The sequence below is a fragment of the Anabrus simplex genome, chromosome 2 (assembly GCF_040414725.1).
Source record: "Anabrus simplex isolate iqAnaSimp1 chromosome 2, ASM4041472v1, whole genome shotgun sequence".
Lineage (NCBI taxonomy): Eukaryota > Metazoa > Arthropoda > Insecta > Orthoptera > Tettigoniidae > Anabrus > Anabrus simplex.
In genome coordinates, this window is record NC_090266.1 from 635,151,843 (window position 1) to 635,179,502 (window position 27,660).

At 39.6% G+C, this 27,660-nt stretch overlaps 1 protein-coding gene across 1 annotated transcript in view; it reads left to right on the top strand.

Moving 5' to 3' along the window:
- Nucleotides 1-27,660, top strand: part of LOC136864296 (solute carrier family 41 member 1) — a 190,330-nt gene that overhangs the window by 55,639 nt on the left and 107,031 nt on the right. Inside the window, exon 4 of the mRNA XM_067141088.2 lies at nucleotides 8,399-8,543. Coding sequence (XP_066997189.2) covers nucleotides 8,399-8,543 — 145 coding nt within the window. The remainder of the gene's footprint in view (nucleotides 1-8,398; nucleotides 8,544-27,660) is intronic.

Genomic DNA, 27,660 nt, shown 5'->3' on the forward strand with positions numbered 1-27,660 from the left:
CTTATATTCCAGTATTTACATTTCTGTTCGTGTTGTGTATCGTAAATCAGCTGTTTGTATTCGTGGCAATTTGGCACCACCGGCTGACTTCCGGCTAACTGTCAAGTCGAAACTCATAAAAACGGAACTATAGTCTTGCTAAATTTGGAATAGATTCCATAAGCTTGCATGTTGTTGCAAACTTCATCATTATTTGTTTAGGTTTTAATCCAATGGAGGACTCTCCTTGGAACATTTTTGATGCAACAGACCATTCCAGTTTAGTGCTGTTGTAATTTGAGGGCTAGAAATCAAGAAGCAACTCAGAAGCTTCATTCTGATCTTGACTTTTTGCATTAAACACTCTTGAAAAGCAGGAACTGTTAGGCATATCTGGAAATCTGTGTTCTAGATGTTGGATAACAGTATCTATGTACTTGTTATAAATTGTTGCCTTGATGGTCACAACATCGACATCTTAATAAGTGATGTGAAAGTCTGACCATTCACCAGCAAGATGGTGATTGAGACTTTGAAAATGATTTCCTGGAGTGTCCTTCAATTGTAAGACGCTGATTTTTGTGGCTTCTAAGATTGGCTCAATTTCTGTCAAGTCAATGTCTTGCATTTGCCAAGCTCTAGACAGTGTGCACAGAAGAGGTAAGATATCTTAAAGCATCATTATTGCAGCTAAGAAATTGTATGTCTTCATGCACTTGCTTAAGCCTTCAGCTGTAATATCATTCCTTTCAGTGGCCTCTCCTTCAAGTGCAGCAACAACACTCACCATAGATCTTCTTAGAGACTGTACAGTGGAGTCATGAGACAACCATCTAGTATCACTGGCCATTTTTAGTTTAATTTGAGGGCTGTCCATGATATTCTAGATTTCAGTTAAACCAGCCATCCTGACTGAGGAATTATGAACAAAGAAAAAGAGCTGTCTTAAAAATCATTAAAGTCACTAAATAAGGCAGTTCAGCTGCTGCCTGGACACTAGCAAGTGCCAATCTGTGGTTAATGCAGTGGCAGTTTACCATGAGTCCATTTGTTTTCATCTTAGCAGTGTTGCTACTCCCTTTTGCTTACCAATCATAACACCTGCCCCATCAGATCCCAGACCTACCAAATTACAAGTTTTTAACCCTAGATTTTCAAGGATTTCAGTTAGTTTATTTGTTATGGTCTCAGCTTTACCATCAATGATGTTGCAGGATGACACAAAACTAACATTAACCTCTTTTTTTCAAGTTGGTTGAGATATTTTCTGTACACAATAAGTTGCTTCAGTACAGAAATATCTGTAGTTTCATCACACAGAACACTGACATAATCTGCTGAATGTAGGTATGTTCTTTAATATTTCACATCTAATTTCCGATGCTACACCGTTACGTCAAGTAACTCCTGCATTATTCTTTCTGAAGTACCGGTACGGTATAATTAGCATTATCACCAATATTAAGATGCTTTAGATATGTACAGCGCATAGCCTCACAGTGTTTGAGCAATTTTCCGTATAATGTAGTGTGTGGTAGCTCATTTTTTGCCAACTAATACATTGATCTTAGGGCTCCATGAAAAGGATCACTCTGTAAATTGTTTAAAATAGAAACGGATTTTTCTATTTGCCCAAATCCAGTTTCTTCGAATGCACAGCTTTCGCTTAAGTTTGAACAAGAATCGGTATGCAGCTTGCTTTGTTCATAGTCAACTAAACTCTCCTTTTGAAGTCTTGTACACAGTATAGTCGCCCAAGTCACTTCCTTCTTTGTCGGTTTCTTCAATGAACATTTTATACATGTGGAACATATCATACCGTACCATTTTCTTTCACAACTAACCACGTAAATTGCTTAAACCAGTCATTGCTGATGCCCGATAAGCGGTGTTTAGAAGAATGTTTCACTTGTGATTTTTCATTTCTTATAGGTATATAAATGATACGTGTAAAGAATTGGAATCAGAAAAGGCTTTTTGCAGATGATGATATCTGCATAGAGTAATAAATAAGTTACAAGATTGTGAGCAACTGCAAAATGACCTCGATAATGTTGTGAGATGGACAGTAAGCAATGGTATGATGAGTTTCACAAATAGGAAAAGTCCTCTCAGTTTTAATTACTGTGTTGATGGGGTGGAAGTTCCCTTTGGGGATCATAGTAAATACCTACGTATTAATATAAGGAAAGATCTTCATTGGGGTAATCACATAAACCAGGATTACTTGATTCAGGAACTGGAAAAAATCCAAAGAAAAGCAGCTCGATTTGTTCTGGTCGATTTCCGACAAAAGAGTAGCGTTACAAAAATGTTGCAAAAGTTTGGGCTGGGAAGACTTGGGAGAAAGGAGATGTGCTGCTCGACTAAGTGTTATGTTACATGTAATAAATATCATTTTTGGTCCGTATTGATGATGTAGATTGAAATAATAACATTAAGTTATTTATTAGACCACCTAATCAATACAAAATCGTCTTGGATGATTTACATAAATTTGTTAGCTAATAGTGGGACATGTTTCGCCTTCTCTGAAGGCATCATCAGCCATAGTCTTAACCTTAAATTAAAAATAAGCGTCTAAATAACATGTAGTGATGAAATGAATTTTAAAATCTTGAAGAGATTTGAAGTAAAATAACATTAAAAATAACAATGATGGTTTGAAAATACAATGTGATGAGATACAATAGTGGAAGTATTAACAAAATTAACCTTAGAAGGCTGCTAAAATAAGTACAATGGAATAAAACAACAGATTGTTATACAACAAGTAGTAAGATTGCATAAAAGTAAAGTTGATAGTAATGGCGGTTATAATTAGACGATGGCGAAAAATCTTATGTAATCAAAGTAAAGAGGAGAGAGTAAAAGTCAAAGTTAGTCGAGAGATCCGAAGTTCATTATGATCTAGAAGATAAAGGATGAAAGTCAGATGCATATGGTGAAGTTGTAGAACACGTTGAGGATATGAAGTTGGTGAATAGAAGTTGAAGAACAGTTTCAAATAGGATCACTATGGACCATCTCAAAATTTGAAGTGATGTTCAAATGTTGTAAATTGTGAGTTTGTAGATATTCTAGTTGAAAAAGCATATACAAGTGGAATCACTTGACGGTGACAAAGATAGCTTGTAATATTATGAGTAAGAAGTATTTGCAACAGTAGACTTCTTGCTACGTGGGACATGTGTAGCAAGAAGTCTACTGTTGCAAATACTTCTTACTCATAATATTACAAGCTATCTTTGTCACCGTCAAGTGATTCCACTTGTATATGCTTTTTCAACTAGAATATCTACAAACTCACAATTTACAACATTTGAACATCACTTCAAATTTTGAGATGGTCCATAGTGATCCTATTTGAAACTGTTCTTCAACTTCTATTCACCAACTTCATATCCTCAACGTGTTCTACAACTTCACCATATGCATCTGACTTTCATCCTTTATCTTCTAGATCATAATGAACTTCGGATCTCTCGACTAACTTTGACTTTTACTCTCTCCTCTTTACTTTGATTACATAAGATTTTTCGCCATCGTCTAATTATAACCGCCATTACTATCAACTTTACTTTTATGCAATCTTACTACTTGTTGTATAACAATCTGTTGTTTTATTCCATTGTACTTATTTTAGCAGCCTTCTAAGGTTAATTTTGTTAATACTTCCACTATTGTATCTCATCACATTGTATTTTCAAACCATCATTGTTATTTTTAATGTTATTTTACTTCAAATCTCTTCAAGATTTTAAAATTCATTTCATCACTACATGTTATTTAGACGCTTATTTTTAATTTAAGGTTAAGACTATGGCTGATGATGCCTTCAGAGAAGGCGAAACATGTCCCACTATTAGCTAACAAATTTATGTAAATCATCCAAGACGATTTTGTATTGATTAGGTGGTCTAATAAATAACTTAATGTTATTATTTTAAGTGTTATGTTCCGAGCTGTCAGTGGAGAGATGGCGTGGGAGGACATCAGTAGACGAATACGTTTGGATGGTGTCTTTAAAAGTAGGAAAGATCACAATATGAAGATAAAGTTGGAATTCAAGAGGACAAATTGGGGCAAATATTAGTTTATAGGAAGGGAAGTTACGGATTGGAATAACTTACCAAGGGAGATGTTCAATAAATTTCCAATTTCTTTGCAATCATTTAAGAAAAGGCTAGGAAAACAACAGATAGGGAATCTGCCACCTGGGCGACTGCCCTAAATGCAGATCAGTAGTGATTGATTGAGTGATTGATTGTTGATAGAGTGCCTTGGCAATTAATCAGTTAATGTTTTAGTGCAATATGAAGGGATTATTCACCCAAGAAGGATTGTAAAATGCACTGATATCACCTGAATTCAGCAACAGGAATGGTTGAAATGCGGCTTCGCAGCTCGGCGGCTGGAACTCCCACTACGATCTGTCTGAGGTCGAACTCAGCACCAACTGAGGCAAACCACGTTTCATGCCTCGATGTTACCACGTATTATCCCTCAATGTCACCATGTATCATACCTCGATGTCACCACGTATCACCAACGATGTAGCCTGACCTATGCTGGATTCGATGTTTAAAGTAGTACGAGGTTTCGACACTTTGCCAAGATTTCCAGTGTTTGTCAGAGAGAAAATGGACACACGGGAAAGTTCAATTGGCACGATAATACAAGACGTAGCACTGTCAGTTAAGAATAATTAGTTGCACTTTACACTTAGATGAGTTTGAAAGCATAGTTCATACTTGTACTTTATAACGCTGCAGATAACATGCGACTCAAAATAAGTCTTTTAACACAGTCTGAAATTTACGATAAAACTGAAATCACTTCTTAAGTTACGAATTTTAAATGCACAGTTCGTATAGCATGGAATTGAACACGCACAGTTCAAAATATTCAAAAATCACGTGAGTTCAGCATGAATGTTAGGTTCACAGTAAATGGGAACTCATGCGTAAATTCAGTTCACACGATGTATGCGACAGTCTCTAGAATTCACTTCTTAAGTAGATTTTCTGTGTAAATTAGCCTAACAAGAGTCCATTTTTCCTATTACTGACATAAAATGTCCTTAAGGTTCAATCTCTTTTCTAATGATACTGTTCAAACATTCACAAAATATGTGAAAATTGACCGCATTTAATCTTACTAATCACTGAGTATTTGACTAGCATAGCACCTTGAACAGTTCAAAGTCATGGTTACAGATGAAACACACATCAAAACGTCTCAAAATTCATGAATCTGTCAACAGTCATAAGTTTAAATTATCATGCACAGTCCTTCCAATGTTCTTATCACAGTAAGTGATACACATTGAAAATAGTTAAGTCTACAATGCGCTGTAAATTGACAAGTCTAGCACTTGTATTAAATTCAACCTTGAATACACCTTCAAAATCACAAGTTCGCAACTTGGTAGAAAAATTCTTAAGTCTTGTAACACGAAGCTCAATTTTGAAGTGTTTTAAAATATTTCACACGTTTATGACGCAGTTGAAATTTCTAAGTATCGCGGTCTCACACGACGAAATTCTAAGTATTACGGTACGATTCACTTTAACTTCACGTAACGCGATGCAGCAGCATAATCTTCTCCCATGGTTGAGTTGCGGATTTCAACTGAGTATACCTGTCAAGTCGTTGACCTTATATACCCCGCTGTGGGCTGACTCGCTGTGAGAAGCGACAGAAAAGTGGTTTCGTACGACAAACTTCTCCCTTTAGTATCTTCAAAGTTACTGGATGGATTAACCCCAAATTTTGGCTATTATCCTTTCAAACTGTGGGCTTCACGTTGATGTAGCTCTCATTTCTGTATCTTAAGCCATTCAAAAGTTACAGAAATATTTCCAGAGTATTCCATAGGGGAAGTCAAGAACATGTGGCGATTACATCACTCGGCCTGTTCCCCTCTCGCGCTGTCTCTCTCACTCCTGCAGCAAGCAGCGGAGTCCAGAACGTTCGCTCGTACAGCTATTTCAGACGCTAAAGCTGAGCAGTTCTTTAATAAATAATGACTTAGAAAAATGATGTGCCAGTACAGTATGTATCGCAAATATCTCATGGAAGGTATTACCACCCACAGTGAAATGCACAGCGGCCGACCACAGATGCCTAATGATTGCAGTGAACGGTGTATGGCTGGAATTGTCCGTGGTAACAGACGAGCCATACTGGCTCAGATCACATCCACATTCAATGCAGGAGGTACCAGGCACATATCCAGTAGGTCAATGCAGCGTTTTTAAATGTCGGTAAGATGTGGGAGCAAAAGGCCTACCAGAGAGTGCTTGTTGAGACCGGGCATAGCATCTTACCTGTGCAGGTGACATTGCTGATTGGACCCTGGAGGACTGGCAACATGAAGCAGGGACATGAAGTCATAGACCCCAGTTGTCAACAAGGAATCATACAGGCTGATGGTAGCTCCATAATGGAGTTGGGTGTGATAACATGGCATGAGCTGGATGCGCTGATCCACTTGAGCAGGTTGTTGACTAGTGACTGCTATGTTGAACTGCTTGCTGACTACTTGCAGCCCTTCATGGACTTCGTGTACCCCTACAATGAGATAGTGTCATTGGGTCCTAGTTATCCCGAATTTGTTCAACAAGCGTTCTTGAGAGATTCAATGACTGCTGTAGCCACCTTGTTCACCTGGTGTGAACCCTGTCAAGCATTTATGGAATGTGGTGGTGAGGTTCATTCACACCCAAGACACTGCAACTACAAATAGCAGGAAGCTGTGGGTAGCTATCCAAACAGCATGGGTCAGAATCTCTCCATAGCTGTTTCTTCCACTTGTGGAATCGATGCTACGAAAAGTTGCTGCATTTGACTGAGCTAGAGGAGGGCCTACATGATACTAGACCCCTATCCCATAACTTTAGTGTTGTCATTATATTACATCAATCCTAGTCTTATAAATATCCATGGTTCAGATTATAGCTTATGTAGCACCTGAGACGTTAGCTCCCCGCTCTAGTTCAGTTAGGCAATTTGCGCTCTGCATGTCGAACTGAATTAGCTCAGACAATCTGTCAATCCACCAGCTTGTCGGCAATGAGCCGCAAGGGTGCAATGCATGTCTCTGTCCAAAACAGGCTCGTTTCTGCTTCTCAGCGTCATCAGGAGGACAGGCTTCAACATTCATTCTGTCTTGATGTGGGAAGTGTAGGAGTAGAAGAAAGCCAGATAAATACAGTGAAAAGGGAACAACAAAAAGATGAATACAGTTGGTAAAAGTTTGAAACACTAGACAAACACAAAAGGAGAAGGAAAAAACCAATGGGTCCAATATAAATAATAGAAAGGAACAAACAAGTGGAAGTCAAGTCATATATAGAAAAGTAGGAACGTCGAAAGGAACATATGGAATGAACACACTGACATGTGGGATGAGAGAGAAATAGAAAGAAAACACAAAAAAAACAAAACAAAGACAGTCTCTACTTCATACATTACCATCTTCAAATAGATTGACTCTCTTCTCATCAAACCCAGTTCTTCTATATCTGTCTTATCTCAGCCCCTACTGATCTGTCATTTTGTTTATCCTATTACTGTACTTTAGTTGCATAATTTTCTGCAGTGTTGGGGGGGATATTATGGAGGAAATATAGTAAGTGTTCCTCATCAATAGGGAAAGGCTTTTCAGGCATGAATAGGTTAGAATGCAAACGTATTTAATCAAGTCTTGAATATTGTCTAGCCCACTCTACAGTTAATGTAAGCTGCATAAATTTTAAGGTTTGCGATAGGCCATATCCCTAATTAATTTATAAGCAAATCTCAAAGCAGAACTATTGTATGAGCTAGATGATCCTTGCAACTTGCTTGAATACATTTGTGTTCTAATTAGTGCCTAAAAATCCTTTCCTTACTCATCATTATGGTGTAAAAAACTTTTACGAAAACAATTCAAGTTCTGTCTTCTCACTTCTGGTTACAGCCTGGTCACAGTTTTGGAGACCTTTCTTCATTTGTTCTTTACAGAATTCTAAAACATAGTGTGTGTTCTCTCTGCTCTGAGAATGGATCACTAAGCATGATTTCTTTTGAGGTGTTTCCTTTCTATAAAGAGCTATAGTTCCATTAAAATACAAACATGAAAAAAACATTCCCTGACAACAATAAACAATGGCCACACTATTGCAGAGACAAGTTTACTAGTATTCTGCGAAGACATAATTGTATCGCTTGCACTGAGGTAACATACTGCATAACTCTGTTTATGACTAATAATTCTCCTCGATGCCACTGGTAATCACTCATGAGATGCCTAATACTTAGTGTAATCTGTGTGGGACCCGTATTTGTGTGATACAGATAACTGTACTTGTTAAGTTTCACGAATTTGTTCACTGTATGTGTTTCCTGCTAATGAGATTTGTATTTATTTCAGTGTCAGGCAATTGTGGTTGGATTTCTTGCTTCAGTGGTGGCCATTGGTATGGGTGCAGTCAGGAATAAGAGAGTTGAGCTTGATCATACCTTTCTCCTGTGTGGGAGTAGCCTTGTAACAGCATCATTGGCAAGTTTTGTACTCGGTGAGAATTTTCCTTTAACACTTTTCAAGGGTTATTTGACATGCCTGCATTGTAGAACCTTTATTTGTGTTTGGAAGATTTAAAAAATGAAAATATACCCTGAGTTAAGGTCCTCTTCTCATTAATGTATTTTTTCATGAATTGTCCACATGCAGATGTTGTCCACACTCAAGATTGTGTATAAATATGTGTATGTTGAGTCCTTATCCCCTAGTCTGCCTTGATACTCAACAAACTCATCAGTTGTTGACGAAAGCCTGGGTATCACTGAAGAGACATACGAGGAAAGAGAGAGCGAGGTAGTTTCTTGCTGCTTTTCTCAAAAAGCCAAAAGGTGGTACCACATATCAGTTTTCCAAGCACCGTGAAATATGAAGGACAGATAATGAATCCTGTGTGCTGCTTGCAGTGGAGTGTACTCTAAAAAGGCCAGGCTGATTGACTTCATTGGCAGAAGTGCTAGACAAAATTTCCAACATCTCTGAAAACCATAAAATGATTTATTATTAGCTTTCAGATGTTTAGGGTGTAAAACTCACCCAAATATGCAGGCAAATATGTGCTTAAAAATGGAAAATATGACTAAACATATGTACTTGCAATGAATAATTTTTGCCACTAGTTGTTTTATATCAAAGATACAATTCATTATACAATCTTATTGAACTAATTCACTTAATTTCCTTTCTAGTTCTTCTAACATAATTCCACTAATCATCATCATTTCCCCTTTTCCAGCTGACACTGGGTGGGGACAAATATGATTCCTCTCCACTTCGTCCTGTCTCTCCACCATTCCTCATCCAAAACTGTGTTCCAGTCCAGGTTCTGTTGTCTTATGCTATTATTCACAGAGTCCATCCATGGTAATCTTTGTCTTCTTTGTCCTCTTTCCTGTCGTCTGTCTTTCCAGTGCTTGTCTGGGCAGTCTTTCTTCTTTCATCCACTTGACACATCCTAAACCATCTCAATCTGTTGTCTTCCAGTTTGTCATTTAGTTCTAGCACATTTAGCTCTTTTCGTATGTCTTCATTTCTCACTTTATCCCTCCTTGTCTTCTATACCACACACCTCAGCATTAAAAAAATTGTACAAAATGATTTGGATTATCCTAGTCAATACTCCAATATTTACATCCAATTAAGACGAAACATTGCATAGACATGTTTCGTCCCAGCATAGGGTCATCCTCAGTAAGACATATGTGATAAATTAAAAACATCAGATGCACAATATAAAGTGTTAGTTAAAAAGTTTTTTCTTAAAAACAAGATGAAAATTTTAAAATGCGAGGTGGTAATCTGTAAAACAGTCTCGAGCTGGAGGCCTTTTTGTTTCAATGTTTTTGTTGTCCCCTGATGTAGTTCAACTTTTGGCTTAGTTATGTTCAGTCATAGGCTGATATACGTAAGTATACTCCGTAGTCAGAACATGGGTAATACAAGCGGGCCACGTAACACTAGAAATCAGACGGTTTACCTTCAATAATAACTTACGTATATCAGCCTATGACTGAATATAACAACTAAGCCAACATTGTACAGATATCAGTTGAACTACATCAGGGGACAACAATGTTTTTAATTTATTATACAGGGTGTCTTAAACCTTTTGGGTCAAATTGAAACATGCAAAGGCGCATGAAGTTCTGCCGCACTCTCTCAAAGATCCCTGGTGTCTATTGTACCATGCGGCAGGAAGCTTGGATCCTAGCAAGCAGGTCTTCCTCCGTTTCTGCGGGGGTTTCATACACTAACGACTTGACGTAACCCCAGAGGAAAAAGTCCAGAGGTGTGAGATCTGGTGATCATGCTGGCCATTGGGCAGAACCTCCCCTGACACATGCTATGAGCTAAGTTGTGTACAGTACATCTCCCTAGCTGGACAAAAATATATTTTCAAGTATACAAACAAACTTCTTCAATTTCCCGGGAAAGTGGCAGTATTCCCATCATTCGTTGTCCCGAAACCAGGCTTTGGTTTATTGATGTCAAGTCCCATCTATCTCTTAAATTCCTTTTGGATTTCATTTTTCCTTTCTTTGACAACAGCTTTTTCTTTTGCCCGTCTAATTTACCATTTTGTTTACGTTTAAACGGTAACTGATATGGAGAAAGCACTTGAATCCAGGCTTGTAAGAAAGATATTCCGAAGGGATACGTTTCCGTATCTACCTTTCTGCTTCGTAAGCTTATGAATTAATTTCTTTGGGACTTTTTCCACACTTGCAGCATTTTTGTGCTGCATTACCTGTTACAGCCCTACATACTTTGCCGTCAATTATTGTACTCAAAAGTGAATGAGTAACTTAAGATTTTGTCAGTGCCTACATTTATTACAGATGGCTGCAAACATGCGATCTAGTTCTCAATCTTTTTATATTTCTTCATTTATTAATGCAATCGGTTCTTTGGCAAATAAAAACTTAATAGGGCGACAAAACCTGGGCGATAATGTTTTAGGATTTTGACATACTATTTTTCTGCCCTCAGAATTAGATATCAATCGTATTGGGACGGAGGATAAAAATAAATATTCATCATTGCAAGCTCTATCTTGGAAGGGCTGCTTACATTGACTGTGTCCTGCACTATTATAACACCCCCATTTAATCACAAGTCTAAATTAAACACCATCCGATGCGGAGAAAAGTGGCAATTAAAACATCTTTCACTTTCACCAAATGACTAATAGTGTGATCCAGTATTGTTTGAAGTTGGATTTTCACGCAAACTTCATTCACTGGCATTGAATCCTGCAGGGGGATAACGTGCTTTCTTGGCTTCTCGCAGGACATAGTGAGGATGGTACAACTTTGAATTCATTTCTCTTGCATTTTGGTATATGTCTATATACTGCTGAACAGTCAGTCCTGTAGAAATAAATAGTGCCAGTTCTTTCTCTGGGGTGTTCTGCACTGGCTGTTTCTGGCACAATTTCCTGAATTTTTAAATTTTTGTTGCACAAGATGGAGATGCTGTTGATACTTCTTTTACTAAACCTGCAGCATCCCTTTTGCCCGTTGATTTTAAAGACATTTCGGCTGCTAACAAAATTTCCCGAGAACTTAGTTCCTCCACAACCTCCTTCACTTTTCGCTTTTTATTTCTCTCACCCGCTTCTTGAAAATCTATCTTTGGCCTACCCCTACCTGAAGTTGGTAGGCTTAAATCCTCAGATTTTCTTCCTTGAAACATACTATGTAGTTTCTGTGGGAACCTTACATTAACATCAAGCCAAATTGTATGTTTTCGTTCAAACAAAGAAAGGCATTTACCACTTCGTATCCACCTTTTGTTAAATTTACAGGAGGTTTTCGACGCGAAATTTTTTATTTCATTGGTAATTTTTTCATCCGAGTACTTCAAATCGTAGAGCTGAAGCACACGACACCTTCATTACAACTTTTATTATAATTTGGATCCACCTTATTCAATACATAAAAACTGTTGTTTAGATGAAATTACAACATATATTTCAATCAGAACTAGTTTCGACGCCCCTCTGCATCATCAGCAGCTGATATAGGTTCTTGGAAAAATTGGCAATCACATAAGTTTATCTACGTCAAATTGAACACAATTTCAAACCATATTAACAACTTAAAACTCTGTTACGATTATACTGTCTCAAAGTCCATATTTTCTACAAGTCCGAGACTTGCAAGTCTTAAACCATAAATTGATGAAAACATATGCAAACCAGTTTGCTCACTTATAAAATAACGAGGATTTAAAAGAACAACAACTTAAAAATAAAATAGTCTTGAAGAAACATTAGCTTGATTGATCACACTTCTTAAAACGTGACGTAGAATCATATTAAAATACAGTAGAAGTCAGTCATAGCGAGTATGGCATATAACGAGAACTCCGTTATAGCGATGACTTTTTTCTGTCCCTTCAAAATTCCTATATTAAACTGTGTATCGTCCTTCAGTTACAGCGAGAACCCTCTCACTGGCGCATCCGTTATTACGAGCAATTAAGCGCGCGCGATTTTTTCAGTTACCGATATTTATGCACCCCAGCGATGATATTGTATGCGATCGATTGCCTTCGGCATCGTTTCCGCGCTATGTGCACTAGCGATTTCTCTCGTCGAAATTCGAAGGCGATGTCGGGGTCGATTAGTAATACCCGTCGACAGCTGTTCCGTAAAGAAAATTCGAAACAAAAGAGAACATATTTTCGTAATAAATGCGTATATAACGTGTCCGATACCGGTTGTTAAGTCGTTAAAAATTCAGGCTGACTAAAGGACCGCTTAATTTTGAGGCTAAATACTGCAATTAAATAAGAATGGGATACACCTCGATATGGCAGAGTGCTTAATTGATTTCAGAGCTTAGTTTATATTTTGTCGCGTCTGATTAAATTACGGAAAGGCTATTATGAAAATTTGTAGCGAGAAAGGTATAATTTCTCTACTGGCGCTTGAAGTGTGTTTTCATCATACATATAGTACGGTTAAGTTAGGATACGTTACGCTGTTTGAATAAGAAAACTGAAACGTTTGCAACAAAATGCGATCGATCATCTTCGGTACGGCATAGTTTTCTCACTTTGTGCATTTGCGAGCTCTCTCGTTGACGTTCAAAGGCGATGTTGGAGTTGATTAATAGGGAATACCCATCGACTGCTGTTCTCTAAAGAAAATTTGAAATGAAAGAGGATAACACGTTTTCATAATAAATGCGTAAATAACGTGGCCGATAGCAGTTGTTAACTCGTTAAAAATAAAGACTGAAGTAAACGATATCTAAATTTTAATGTTATATACGAAAATTAAGTAAGACTGCGGTACACCTCAAGATATGGCAGAGTACATCACTGATTTCAGAGGATATTTCATATCTTCTCGCGTCTACTTACGGCTATTTACATGTAAATTTTTCACGAGGAGGTTATTTCTCTACATGCGTTTCAAATATGTTTTCATGATAGGCTACATATACGGTTAGGTTAGGTGACGCTGTTTGAAGAAGAAAGCTGAGGTGTTTGCCTCAGAAATCTCGGGAGTGATGCCGTATTTCTCCTAATCCAAGACTTTTTTTCTCAGAATCTCATGCAAAAACTCAAGGGTTGTTGCATTCGCGGGCCTCGCGGCCTAACAGTAAGTTAATGGATACCACTGGCAACTACCCCGGTAACCACGCTGCTTCTTTTCACACGCACACAGAACTCGTTGATAATAAACGACCGCCTCTTTACTACACATCGCTAGCCACGACAACCGATTGTACAGTGCCTGTGTGTTTCTCAAATCTGCAGAATGGCATCAAAACATGCGACCCTTCGAATTCTTAGAAGAGCCATGGCTACACAGTGGCAGAGTCATAACACGTCTATTGTACTTGACGCTTAGTAAAATTAAGGTTTATAGACAGCAGGAATATTTTCGTGATGGATAGTTGTATTGTAAAGATACTTCGATAAGGTATTGCCGGCAAATTTTCAACGGGTTCTAGTCGATATTATGCCAATTTTAAGTTAATGTTTATTAAACACTCGAAAATGTAGAATAATTGTACAGCCCCAAGAAAATACGGCATAGGCCTAACTAAAGCCAATATTTGGCGTTAGCGTGAAGACAAAGAGCTAAAAAAAATATGTACTGTACAAAAATGCATTCAGTGGTCCGCAACATGGAAGCTTTAAAGAAGTCGAAGATGAAATTGTGAGGTATGTGCATGAAAAACGCAAGGGCGGAATGGCCATACCGTGGCGCAATAAACTCGTTCGTTGACTACGTTCGTGATTAGGCCTATACATCGCTAGCCGCTGAATTTGGCCGAACCCGACAAGCGAGACGTGCGTGTAGCGGTAGCCGGTTATATCTGACGCTGCGTAAAAGTAATCATTTTATAGACAGCAAGAATAATTTCCTGATGGATCGTTGTAGAGACGCATGGAATAGGTATTGCCGGAAAATTTTCAACGAGTTCTCTTTGGTATTATGATGTCAATGTTACGTTAATGGTACTTAAACCCGCGGAAATAAAGAATAATTGTGCAGCCGCAAAAGGAAAAAAAGGAATACTGCTTGACGAAAGTCAATGTTCGGCGTCTAAAAATAGTCTAAAAATGTGTAGGCCTACTGTACAACAAAGCATTCATATGATTTTACAAACTTCTTTTTGAGCCCGATTTAAATTTTTTGAAGGAAAAAGTGGGGTTCATCTTGGATTCGGAGAAATACGGTACTATATTTTTTTCAGAATGAAATTAAACATACAATTTCACGTAGTATCGGATTACGAAAAATAACAAACAAGTAAGCCGTAGTGTGGATATCATCTGCGGAAACGCAAGTTTTAAACAAACTGATTGCCTTTTCATGTATGTATGTATGTTGGGTATTCAGCCCGAAGGCTGGTTGGATCCTCAACAGGTTCACCATTAGCTGTCATAGATGGCCTAGGTGTCACTGAAGAGGCGTACTAGGGAAATGAGTGAGGTAGTTTCCCGTTGCTTTCCTCACTGAGCCAGAAATTGCTATTGCACATCAGTCTGCCAAGCCCACTGAAATGCATGCACCAACCGACCCTATGAGTGACATTTCCACACCATTCATAGCAGGGACTGGCTGCATAAAGAAAGACATTACTAGTGTCACTTATACCTCAGCCACTTTCATATTGTCAAAGCCAAGTATAAGACTGAGACAGGTCAATGAAAGTAACATTTTTATTCTAGCCCATACCAGAAGACATAGTGCACTGTAAACAATACATCTTGCCAGCAAAGGCCTTGCCTATCGATTTTAAAGTGCATGAAGGGTTTTCCGACTTGTATACAAAATACCAATATAAATGGTCCGTTATTGGACATTATAAATTTTCCAGCCAGCTCATTCCTGGTTGCCAGCGTTTCGCCCTCGTGTGCTAGGGTGGGCTCATCAGTTGGTACCTAGCACACCTACCAATACGCTGGCTAGTGCATACCGTGGAGGCCACTGCGTAGGCTAACTGGAGCCACCGGCAGTGCCAATGCACTAAGAGACTTTGTGTCATCACTAAAAATTGATGCCTGCCTGGCCATCAGATGATATAGATGTTGATTCCCATAGGGAATCTGAAATATTTGTCCTGAATGAGCAAATTTATAATACCAATATAAATGGTCCGTTATTGGACATTATAAATTTTCCAGCCAGCTCATTCCTGGTTGCCAGCGTTTCGCCCTCGTGTGCTAGGGTGGGCTCATCAGTTGGTACCTAGCACACCTACCAATACGCTGGCTAGTGCATACCGTGGAGGCCACTGCGTAGGCTAACTGGAGCCACCGGCAGTGCCAATGCACTAAGAGACTTTGTCTCATCACTAAAAATTGATGCCTGCCTGGCCATCAGATGATATAGATGTTGATTCCCATAGGGAATCTGAAATATTTGTCCTGAATGAGCAAATTTATAATACCAATATAAATGGTCCGTTATTGGACATTCCCTATGGGAATCAACATCTATATCATCTGATGGCCAGGCAGGCATCAATTTTTAGTGGTGAGACAAAGTCTCTTAGTGCATTGGCACTGCCGGTGGCTCCAGTTAGCCTACGCAGTGGCCTCCACGGTATGCACTAGCCAGCGTATTGGTAGGTGTGCTAGGTACCAACTGATGAGCCCACCCTAGCACACGAGGGCGAAACGCTGGCAACCAGGAATGAGCTAGCTGGAAAATTTGTAATGTCCAATAACGGACCATTTATATTGGTATTATAAATTTGCTCATTCAGGACAAATATTTCAGATTCCCTATGGGAATCAACATCTATATCATCTGATGGCCAGGCAGGCATCAATTTTTAGTGATGAGACAAAGTCTCTTAGTGCATTGGCACTGCCGGTGGCTCCAGTTAGCCTACGCAGTGGCCTCCACGGTATGCACTAGCCAGCGTATTGCTAGGTGTGCTAGGTACCAACTGATGAGCCCACCCTAGCACACGAGGGCGAAACGCTGGCAACCAGGAATGAGCTGGCTGGAAAATTTATAATGTCTAATAACGGACCATTTATATTGGTATTATAAATTTGCTCATTCAGGACAAATATTTCAGATTCCCTATGGGAATCAACATCTATATCATCTGATGGCCAGGCAGGCATCAATTTTTAGTGATGAGACAAAGTCTCTTAGTGCATTGGCACTGCCGGTGGCTCCAGTTAGCCTACGAAGTGGCCTCCACGGTATGCACTAGCCAGCGTATTGGTAGGTGTGCTAGGTACCAACTGATGAGCCCACCCTAGCACACGAGGGCGAAACGCTGGCAACCAGGAATGAGCTGGCTGGAAAATTTATAATGTCCAATAACGGACCATTTATATTGGTATTATAAATTTGCTCATTCAGGACAAATATTTCAGATTCCCTATGGGAATCAACATCTATATCATCTGATGGCCAGGCAGGCATCAATTTTTAGTGATGAGACAAAGTCTCTTAGTGCATTGGCACTGCCGGTGGCTCCAGTTACCCTACGAAGTGGCCTCCACGGTATGCACTAGCCAGCGTATTGGTAGGTGTGCTAGGTACCAACTGATGAGCCCACCCTAGCACACGAGGGCGAAACGCTGGCAACCAGGAATGAGCTGGCTGGAAAATTTATAATGTCCAATAACGGACCATTTATATTGGTATTATAAATTTGCTCATTCAGGACAAATATTTCAGATTCCCTATGGGAATCAACATCTATATCATTTGTATACAAAAATCGGATATAACGACAATCCGTTATAGCGAGTAAATTTTTCGCCATTATGAATTCTCGCTATAACGGACTTCTACTCTACTTCAATAAAATCTTCAGAGTCGCTTTAATGGAGCAATCCTAGTGAGGTGGAAACGAGCAATCGGTCCTTTAAGATGTTAACAAGTTCAACGTTCCCAGTTCAATGCGGACCTGTAATAATAGGAATGAAATAAACTATCACTTAACTGAAAAGGCAATATATAAAATTACGTCTTATAACGTAAACGTTTTTATGTGACTCACCTCAAAAGATCGCTGTCCATGCGAAGCACAGTGAAGCCTAGCGAGCAGTGTTGTGATAGTAATCAAGTGTCCAAGGTTGGTCGGGACCGAAAGGGGGAAATAGGGGAAAGTGGGAGGAGCAACTGAGGAACGGCAACTTGTTGGAGCTCCGGAGGGTGTGGTCGTAAAAAGCAACTAGTAAAGCTATTACGCATAATATGAAACACCGTCCTATTGACCGGGATATGTACATATTAAAAAAACTCAATAAGAAAATCAAATAGAATATTTGATTTTTCAGAAATTTTAATTTAAATTAAGGTTTGGATTAAAATACTGTTCCAGGTGTATATAGCAACCCTCCGTAACATCCAGCAAACTTCCTTTTCCTAAGTTCTCCAAGATCTCAGTGTCCTGTTCTATAGATGTGAATTTATGCTTTAGATCATGTACATGCTGGCCTACCGCAGAAAATCTGTTATATTTTATGGCATTAGTATGTTCCATGTATCTGATTTTAAAACTTTGTCCTGTTTGACCCAGATATGTCCACCCACAGTCGTTACACACCCGATTTGGAATATGGGTTCGATCTATTAACTGAGGCTGAATTGTGCAATACAACTCTATTATTATTATCAGTACGAAACGAAATCTTGACATTACGTTTCTTGAAAATATTAGTAAATTTATATATATCCCTATTATAAGTAAATATTGCAAATGCTTTTTGATTAGGTTTGTCTTTGGACAAAGTGGTTTGTAAACGGTACCTGAAATTGATGATGATACGTTCAATAAAGCATTCATTAAAACCATTAACCTTAGCCATTGAACGGATTATATTGAGTTCTTTATTCAAATTAGCTTTTGTCATGGGGATCCTAAAAGCCCGTTCTACTAAACTATTGTATGTAAATTTTTTTTTTTTTACTCTGTGGGTGTTCTGAGTCTTGTCTAATGGTGACTGCCATTTGTGTAGGCATTCTAAAAATACTATAAGCAAAAGATGAATCCGATCTGTTGATTTTTTTAAGTCAAGAAAATTAATTGATTCATTACTTTCTGACTCCAAAGTAAATTTAATCTGTAGGTCAATATTATTAAGTACATCTAAAGTAGCCGTTGTGTCCCTAACACGTTCATCTAAAATTACTAATGTATCGTCCACAGATCTAGACCAAAACAGAATGTTGTCAAATTCTCTGTCGTTCTCCATGTATGTTTCCAAAGAATCCAGATAAATCTCCGCCATCATCGGCTGATGATGACGCAGAGGGGCGTCAAAACTAGTTCTGATTGAAATGTATGTTGTAATTTCATCTAAACAACAGTTTTTATGTATTGAGTAAGGTGGATCCACATTATAATAAAAGTTGTAATCTTGGTTCAATATGGACAAACAATGACATTTATTAATTTAACCTTCTTCATTATGCATTCTGGCTTAGTGAAATTTTTCCATACGACAAAGAGACTTCGTCTTGAAGTTGATGAACCTGGTCTTGAAATTGATGGCCCGGGTACTGAAATTAATGGAATTAAGATATACCACTCACATCAAGTATTCTTTGTACATTCAAGAACTTATGATAATGCTTTTTATAAAGGAAATTGGTTAGTCGAAAATGTATTTTTGTCCAGCCAGATCTCAAAAATTTCACCCTGTGCGCCTGTTTATCACTGGCTGCCTGTTCCAGTGTACAGCAGACACCCATCTTTGCGAGCGTGCAGCAGAACTGCTTGCACTGTTTCAATACATGCATTGAGACTGGCGTTCGTCACTTTGAACAATTACTATGAGCTGCGTTGTTGTTATGCAGTGTACGCTGTGTATGTCCATAACACAGTAAATATGCATTTCCGACCATTGGTTCCCTATCTCAATATAATTGGTTGTGGACCCACTATCACCTGTTTCAATTTGACCCAAAAGGTTTGAGACACCCTGCATGTCTTACTGAGGATGACCCTATGCCAGGTTGAAACCATAGAGTTAGTATATTATACACTAGAGGTAGCATTGGCGCTGCAGTCGCGTGCGAAGTTGAACGAGCGCGCTGTTTGGCAAAAGCTGTATTGTTTGGCACTGTCACTACTGGAGCTTCCCGATAAATTTAAGTATATACTTCTGTGAAGGAAAATGCCAGTCTCCTGTGTGCAACTTATGGCTGCATAGAGAGGTTCATAAAGGGCAGTGGCTTATCATTTCACAGGTATGTTTCCTTGAAATTCATTTCCGTGCGTATACAATAATACTTTGGCCTACTTGGGCTGACTTCGCGATTGATTCCCCTGTCGGCGCGAATGAGTTTCTTTGGATCTTTCCTTGAAGACTGAAAATAAAGTTTTAGGAAATATAAGGGATGACATTTTCCTTTCGCTGAATGGCCATGCTTTTGAAAGCAAATATGCAGAAAAATCATGTGCATGATACCGAGCGGGTGGCTGCAGGCTTTAGGTCACGTAGCTGTCAGCTTGAACCCCACTGTCGGCAGCACTGAAGATGGTTTCCAATTTTTACACCTTAATTAAGGCCACAGTCGTTTCCTTCCCACTCTTAGCCCTTTCCTGTCCCATAATCGCCGTAAGACCTATGTGTGTCGGTGCAACGTAAAGCAAATTGGTACAAAAAAGAAAATAAGAAAAGTTGTGCATGATAGCCTAGAACTGTGCTCCGTTTTTCAGTTTCTGCGTGTATTTATAGTATTAAAAGTTAATGGATATATTTTCTGTGTATACATTTTGTTGCTTTCCCTTCGTATAGTACGTGTAGTACTGTAGCAGTCCCCGTTCATGCCTTACCAGACTAAATGTGCAACACCGTGTGAACATCTGAGTCCTTTACTTTCCTGAATATTATTCCCTTAAATGGCGATAGCGCTACAGGCCTATACAAGCATAATACGTAAATTAATGACCGAGCGAGTTGACAATGCGGTTAGAGCCACGCAGCTGTAAGTTTGCTTTCGAGAAATAGTGGGTTAAAACCCCACTGTCGACAGCACTGAAGATGGTTTTCCGTGGTTTCCCATTTTCACACCAGGCAAATGCTGGGGATGAACCTCATTTAAGCCCATGTGCGCTTCCTTCCCACTCCTAGTCCTTTCCTATCCCATCGTCGCCGTAAGACCCATCTGTGTCCGTGTTATGTAAAGCAAATTGTAAAAATTATTGTATTTTTTCAGTTCTCTTCAATCATATAATTTATCACTTTCCCTTTCCATTTTACATTTTACAAGTTAAAATCTTAAAGCAAATCATACATTTCACGACAAGCTAAGTAAAAACTCCATAATAGGCTAAAACCATAAGCGAGTGACATATTTCCACTTGTAATCGCATTTAGAAAACATCGATGTTAATAATAATAATAATAATAATAATAATAATAATAATAATAATGGATTTACGTCCCACTAACTACTTATGCGGTTTTCAGAGACGCTGAGGTGTCGGAATTTTTTCCTACGGGAGTTTTTTCATGTGCCGGTAAATTTATCTACAAGTTGATATGTTTGAGCATCTTCAAGTATAACCGTACTGAGTTAGGCTCGAACCTGCCAACTTGGGCTCGGAAAGCCAGCGTCTAAAACGGCGATGACAATATTTTGTCTAGTTTACACCAAAATCTCGCCAACGTTTTGAGGCCTAAACACACTCTCATCCGCTTCGTACGACAGAGGACATTTTCGGTCATTGGGCAGAATTATAGCAAAATCCTGGCCATTTACACAAAAGATAGCAAAATATACGTGCCCTCCTTCTAAACGTATGTTGTTAGAAGACTTAATATGAACAGCAAATTGATTTTGTGTTACTTAACTGCACCTGAACACCGTCCTCTTTTATCACTCATTTCTCCTGTATTTTTGCTTTTAGGGCTCTCGTTTTTACTGGAGAGAAGCATCGCAAGTATACTGTAGTATCTGAGAATGTTTACATGTTAGAAATTTAAATCGTATCTACATCCACACAGTTTTAATAGTCCCCAATTTACATTGATGAGTACGGCGGAGTGAGCTTTTTGCCAAACAGCTGCGATTTCAATATGCTCCGCTCGCTACAGTGATTCTCTCGTAGACGGTGGCGCCAATGCTACCTCTAGTGTGTTATTTACTAACTCTATGGTTGAAAAGTTTCATCTTAATTGGATGTAAATATTGTAGTATTGACTAGGAGGATAATCCAAATAATTTTGTACAATTTTTTAAGAAGTTCAACCATCAATACAGATCCAACATGAAGTTTATAGTCTGTAATTAACTTCCAGAGCTTTAATAGTTTTGAGCAAAACTGCCATGTAAAAGGAATAAGTATGCAAAATTTGATCTTCCTTGCTCATCAAGAAGTCGGTTAAAATCTTCGTACAGAGTGGCTCAGATGGTTACAGCACTGCCTTTCTGAGCCCAAGTTGGCAGGTTTGATCCTGGCTCAGTCCAGTGGTATTTGAAGGTGCTCAAATAAATCAGCCCCATGTCAGTAGATTTACCGCCACGTAAAAGAACTCCTGGGGACATTGTTCCGGCACCTAGGCATCTCCGAAAACTGTAAAAGTACCATATATCTCCAAATCCAAGATGACCCTGAATGCAAGACGACTCCTGCTTTTTCCTTCAAAAACATTTAATCAGGCTTAAAAAGTGCTTTGTGAAATCATATGAATGCCTTTCTTGTTCAGTATGCATTTTTAGACTAGCTTTCTTTGTCTTCACGCCAACACCGAACATTGGCTTTAGTTATGCCGTATTTTTTTGCGGCTGCACAATTATTCTTTATTTCCACGGGTTTAATAACATTTAACTTAAAATTGGCATCATAATATCAAAAAGAACTCGTTGAAAATCTGCCAGCAATATCTGTTCCATGCGTCTCTACAATATGATGATCCATCAGGAAAATATTCCTGCTGTCTATAAAACTGTTACTTTTACTCAGCGCCAAGTACAACCGGCTGCCGCTACACGCATGTCTCGCTTGCTGGGTTTGGCCGACTTCAGCGGCTGGTGATGTATAGGCCTAATAACGACACGAACGTTGAAGGTCAACGAATGAGATCATTGTGCTGTGGTATGGCCATTCTCCCCTTGCGTTTTTCGCGCACATACCTCACAATTTCATCTTCGACTTCATTAAAGCGTCCTTGTTGCGGGTCACTCGATGCATTTTTTACACATTTTTAATCTATCTTTGTCCTCACTTTAACGCCAAATATTGGCTTTAGTTAGGCCAATGCCGTATTTTCTTACTGCTGCACAATTATTCTTCATTTCCCTGTGTTTAATAACCATTAACTTAAAATTGGCATCATAACCCATTGAAAATTTGCCAGCAAAACCTGTTCCACATATCTTTGCAATATGACGATCCATCACGAAAATATTCCTGCTGTCTATAAATTTACTTCTACTAAGCGTTAGGTACAGTAGACGGGTTATTACTCTGCCAGTGAGGAGCCGTGGCATTTCTAAGGGTTCGAAGGCTCCCATGTTTTGATGCTATTCTGCGAATTTGCGAAACGTTTCTGTAGAAGCTAATAGAATGTCATCCTCTCTTCACTATTTCCCGAGATCCAGTGACGTTACACAGAGGCACTGTACAACCGGTTGCCGCAGCTAGTGATGTATAATAAAAAGGCAGGCGTTGATTGTCAACCAGTTTAGAGTGCGTGCGCGCGAGGAGTGAAAAGCAGTGTGATTACCTTGGTAGCTGCCAGTGGTGGTGGTCATTACTGTTAGGTCGCGAATGCAAGGCAACCTTTGATTTTTCAAATGAGATTCTGGGGGAAAAAACGTTATCTTGGATTCGGAGAAATATGGTAGTTAGTTGAACATAAAATTAATATTATTATTATTATTATCATTATCATTTAAAATCCTCGGACAGAGAGCGCGATTGACGTTTTATGTATAGATTGGTGTTAGTATTGCTGTTTTACACTGTGTGTATTTTTTCATGATATTTGTGATACTTTATTGACTTTTATTATCATAATATAATCATGTTTCCTGATAAATAAAAGCAGTACATTTTTATGTTTTGTTTTCCAAAATGTTGTTTGTTGCCAAGCAAATCTATCTCTAGGCAGTCAGTTGATAATCAGTCAATCAATCCAAGGCATTACAATCATTTTTAAAGGGGTGCTATTAATTAGATAAGTTATAATGCACTTTTTAGCAGTGGCAAAGGTTTCAACGAGTATTTCATACTTTTCTTACATACATCGCATCAAAAGTAATTTATAACAGTTATCTCAACCATAAGATCAATATTCCTTATATTGTCAGCACTGGATATTCTGAGATCAACATTCCTTCAAAAAAGTGCAGCAGTATATGAATAGATACAGCAGTTCAGAATATCATGTTATAAAAAGTAAAACAATCTGTTTACAGTAAGAGTATTGCTTGGCTTCCCTTTAGCGTATATTATGGTCCCTTAATAATAAACAAATGAATTGCATGTCAGTAACTCATCACAATGTGGATGCGGGTTGGAATGTCTTCTGCAGTCGTTCTATTCCCATGATAGCAGGTTCGATCTGGCAGAGGTCAATGACATTTGATGAAGATATTTAATGCAACAACTCATATGTTGTTGGTTGTGTGGTTAGTATACCATATTATACTTACTACTCAGTAAAAATCGTATCAGTCAATAATTTTGAAACCCATGAGGAACTCCTTATAGGACAAAGATTCAACAGGGAGTATAAATGATTTCTCACTATTTTAACGAGCCATTGATGGCTGCTAACGCAGTGTCCTTAATAAATTGGTTATCCAGATGAAATTTCTTGCAAAAGTTTTGAAATATGTAAGTAACGGTGCCTCTTCCTCTAATCATTAATCCTAATACTTCTATGGAATCCGTATTTCTCAGCATAATATGAAATTGTAGGTTCATATACACTGCCTGACAAAGAAAGTCAAGCACCCAGAAGGAGTGGTTGAAAGTGAATGAAACTACATATGCTGAAAGACCATGTGCCTTCATTGAACTGATTACAGTATGGGATGAAAGAGACAAGGCCGTTGCCAGTTAGAGGTGGAATGTTGGCGCGAGGTGTTGAGGGTGTCGCGTCCCCCCCACCGGGCTGCAATGCATGCCCTTATGCAGGTCGGAATGGTGTCAGACAGCCTTTGGATCCTCTCCTGAGGCAAGTTCATCCACAGTTGTTGCAGCTGTCCCTCCAGATCCCACAGGTTGGTATTGGGACGGAGTCCCCTTCCAGTGTCATCCCACACATGTTCAATGATGGAGAGGTCCGGGAATCTTGCTGGCCACGGGAGGACCTCAACATGCGCTAGGCAGTACATAGACACACATGCTGTGCGTGAACGTGCATTATCTTGCTGGAACACTGTCCCAGGGTGCTGTGCCATAAGGGGGCAGGACGTGGGGACGCAGAATGTCTGTGACGTATCGTTGTGCCATCAGAGTCTGCCGAACCACTATTACACATGACCGGAATGCATATCCTATGGCTCCCCACACCATGATGCCAGGGATTCCGCCTGTGTGTCTTTCCACAATATGGGCAGGATCTGCCCTCCACACTCAACGCCGCCAAACCCACACACGATGGTCATCCGAGGTTATGGATAAGCGGGACTCGCCACTGAACATGATGCGATGCCAGTTGTCCTGTGTCCATGCATCCCGGGCAAGGCACCACTCCAAACACAGGCGTTGGTGTTCTGGTGTCAATGGCAACCGACGCATGGAGCGGTATGACCCCAGTCCAGTCGATGCAAGTCCTCGAGACACTGTGCGGGAACTCTCAGGATATTGTAGAGTCTCCAGTACATGTTCGCGGATGGCGGGTGCCGAAGTTATGGGATTCCGCAATGCTTATCGCACCATACGATAGTCCTCCCTCTGGGTGGCGTTTCCTTGTCAACCCGAACCTGCACGACGTAATTGGGTGCCCTCATGTACTCATTGATTCCAATATTGGGCCACTGACATCTGAATGGCCCACATGCCTGGCATTTGCACGATACAACCAACCATCCTCATGCAGTCCCACAAAGCGGCCTCTGTCAAATGCCGTCAATAGCTGGCCATACACAGAAAGGAATTGTGACAGACGAGGCCTTTTGTGACGCGTTCCGACAGGCTAGGACTGTAATACCAATATAATGGTCCGTTATTGGACATTACAAATTTTCCAGCTAACTCATTCTTGGTTGCCTGCGTTTCGCCCTCGTGTGCTAAGTTAGGCTCGTTAGTGAGCGAGATCAGTTCGAGGCATTATCTGCTACAGGTGAGACCTGTTGTTAGCGCCTCAAAACCTCGCCTCACAGATCAAGCCTCTTGTAAGGAAAGCAGGGAGTGGACAAAGGCACTCCTAGGGAAATTTATTGAAATGTACAAAGAGCGGCTGTCTCTGACAATTAAAACATGAGGGGTCGCAATCAACCGTTCTTCAGTATCCTCCTTTCCTCCTTCAGTTTAGAAGCTACAATATCCACAGTAAATACTCTTTTCAACAAAACTGTTCTCCGGTAATAGCTACGCAAAACAAGTCATTTTTTTACTAGTGGCTTTACGTCGCACCGACACAGATAGGTCTTATGGCAACGATGGCATAGGGAAGGCCTAGGAGTTGGAAGGAAGAGGCCGTGGCCTTAACTAGGGTACAGCCCCAGCATTTGCCTAGTGTGAAAATGGGAAAGCACGGAAAACCATCTTCAGGGCTGCCGACAGTGGGGTTTGAACCCACTATCTCCTGGATGCAAGCTCACAGCTATGCGCCCCTAACCGCATGGCTAACTCACCCGGTAAACAAGTCATTATGTATTTGTTGTGTGTGTTTGGTATTCAACCCGAAGGCTGGTTTGATCCTCCACCGTTATGCCAACAGCTGTCATAGATAGCCTAGGCATCACTGAAGAAGTGTACTAGGGAAATGAGGAGTGAGGTAGCTTCCCGTCGCTTTCCTCACCAAGCCAGAAGTTGCTTACATATCAGTCTGCCAAGCCCACTGAAATGCACGCACCAGCTGACCCTATGAGTGATATTTTCATACCATTAATAACAGGGACTGGCTGCATAAGGAATTGTATTACTAGCATCGCTCGTACCTCAGTCACTTTCATATTGTCAAAGGCAAGGATGGGACCGCACGGCCAACTCGTCCGGAACATGCTTACCTAACAGCAAATCATAATCGTCCGGTTCATTTTCTCTCGGGTGTTGTATCAGACTCATGTGACTAAAGCTGTCTCACTCTCCTATCCATTATTTCATCCACTTCGATTTTTTGGTTTACATGATTTAACATATAGCAAAATGCACGTTCCAACAGCCGCAACAGCAATTTTATTTTTTTTTCTTCTGGACACTGTCTGCTTTGATGTCCATCGCACAGTTCTACGTACAGCAGACCTGACCGGTAAAGATTTCAAACTAGTTTGAAAGGCCAGCGGATGACGCTTCGCCTGCTGAGAACAAAGGGATCATTCCATTAACGGGAGGGTCTGGAATGTTGACAGATAATGTTGCAAAGCACGACAGGCTTGGTGTCACAGTTGATGGCGAGCAGCATGCCAGGTCTCTGAAGGTCACGCCTGGCAGGCAGCCTGTTGGGTCTGGCCCCAAAGGCGAGGCCTGCGAAAAAATCTGTCCGTGTATGGCCAGCTAATCTATAGCCCTGACTGACTGATTCATAATCACCCAGCAGAAACTACTGGACATAAAGAAATGAAATTTTGAGGATACATTTATATTATAATTTAGTTGCTCGCTAAGGGAGGATTTTTGGATATCCCGTCACTAAGGGGGTGAATTTTTAAAATGAGTGTATCTATATCTCAAAACTTTAAAAGTTTACAGATGTAAAAATTGGTACTTAGAATCTCCTTTAAAAATACACACATCTTGCATTGTTTTTGGAAAATCCCAATAGGAGGGGTGAAAAGGGGGTTGAGTGCCTTTAATGAGGATACTTATATCTCAGAAACTGAAGATATTACGGATCTGAAAATTGGTATTTGGGATCTCCTTTAAAAATAAAGGAACACATATTTCCTGTGTTTAGAAAATCCAATAAATTGGGGTTAAACAGGAGTGTCAAACTGGTGTGAATTTTTAGAAAGATTATATCTACAGGGTATCGCAGAAATGTAAAATGTT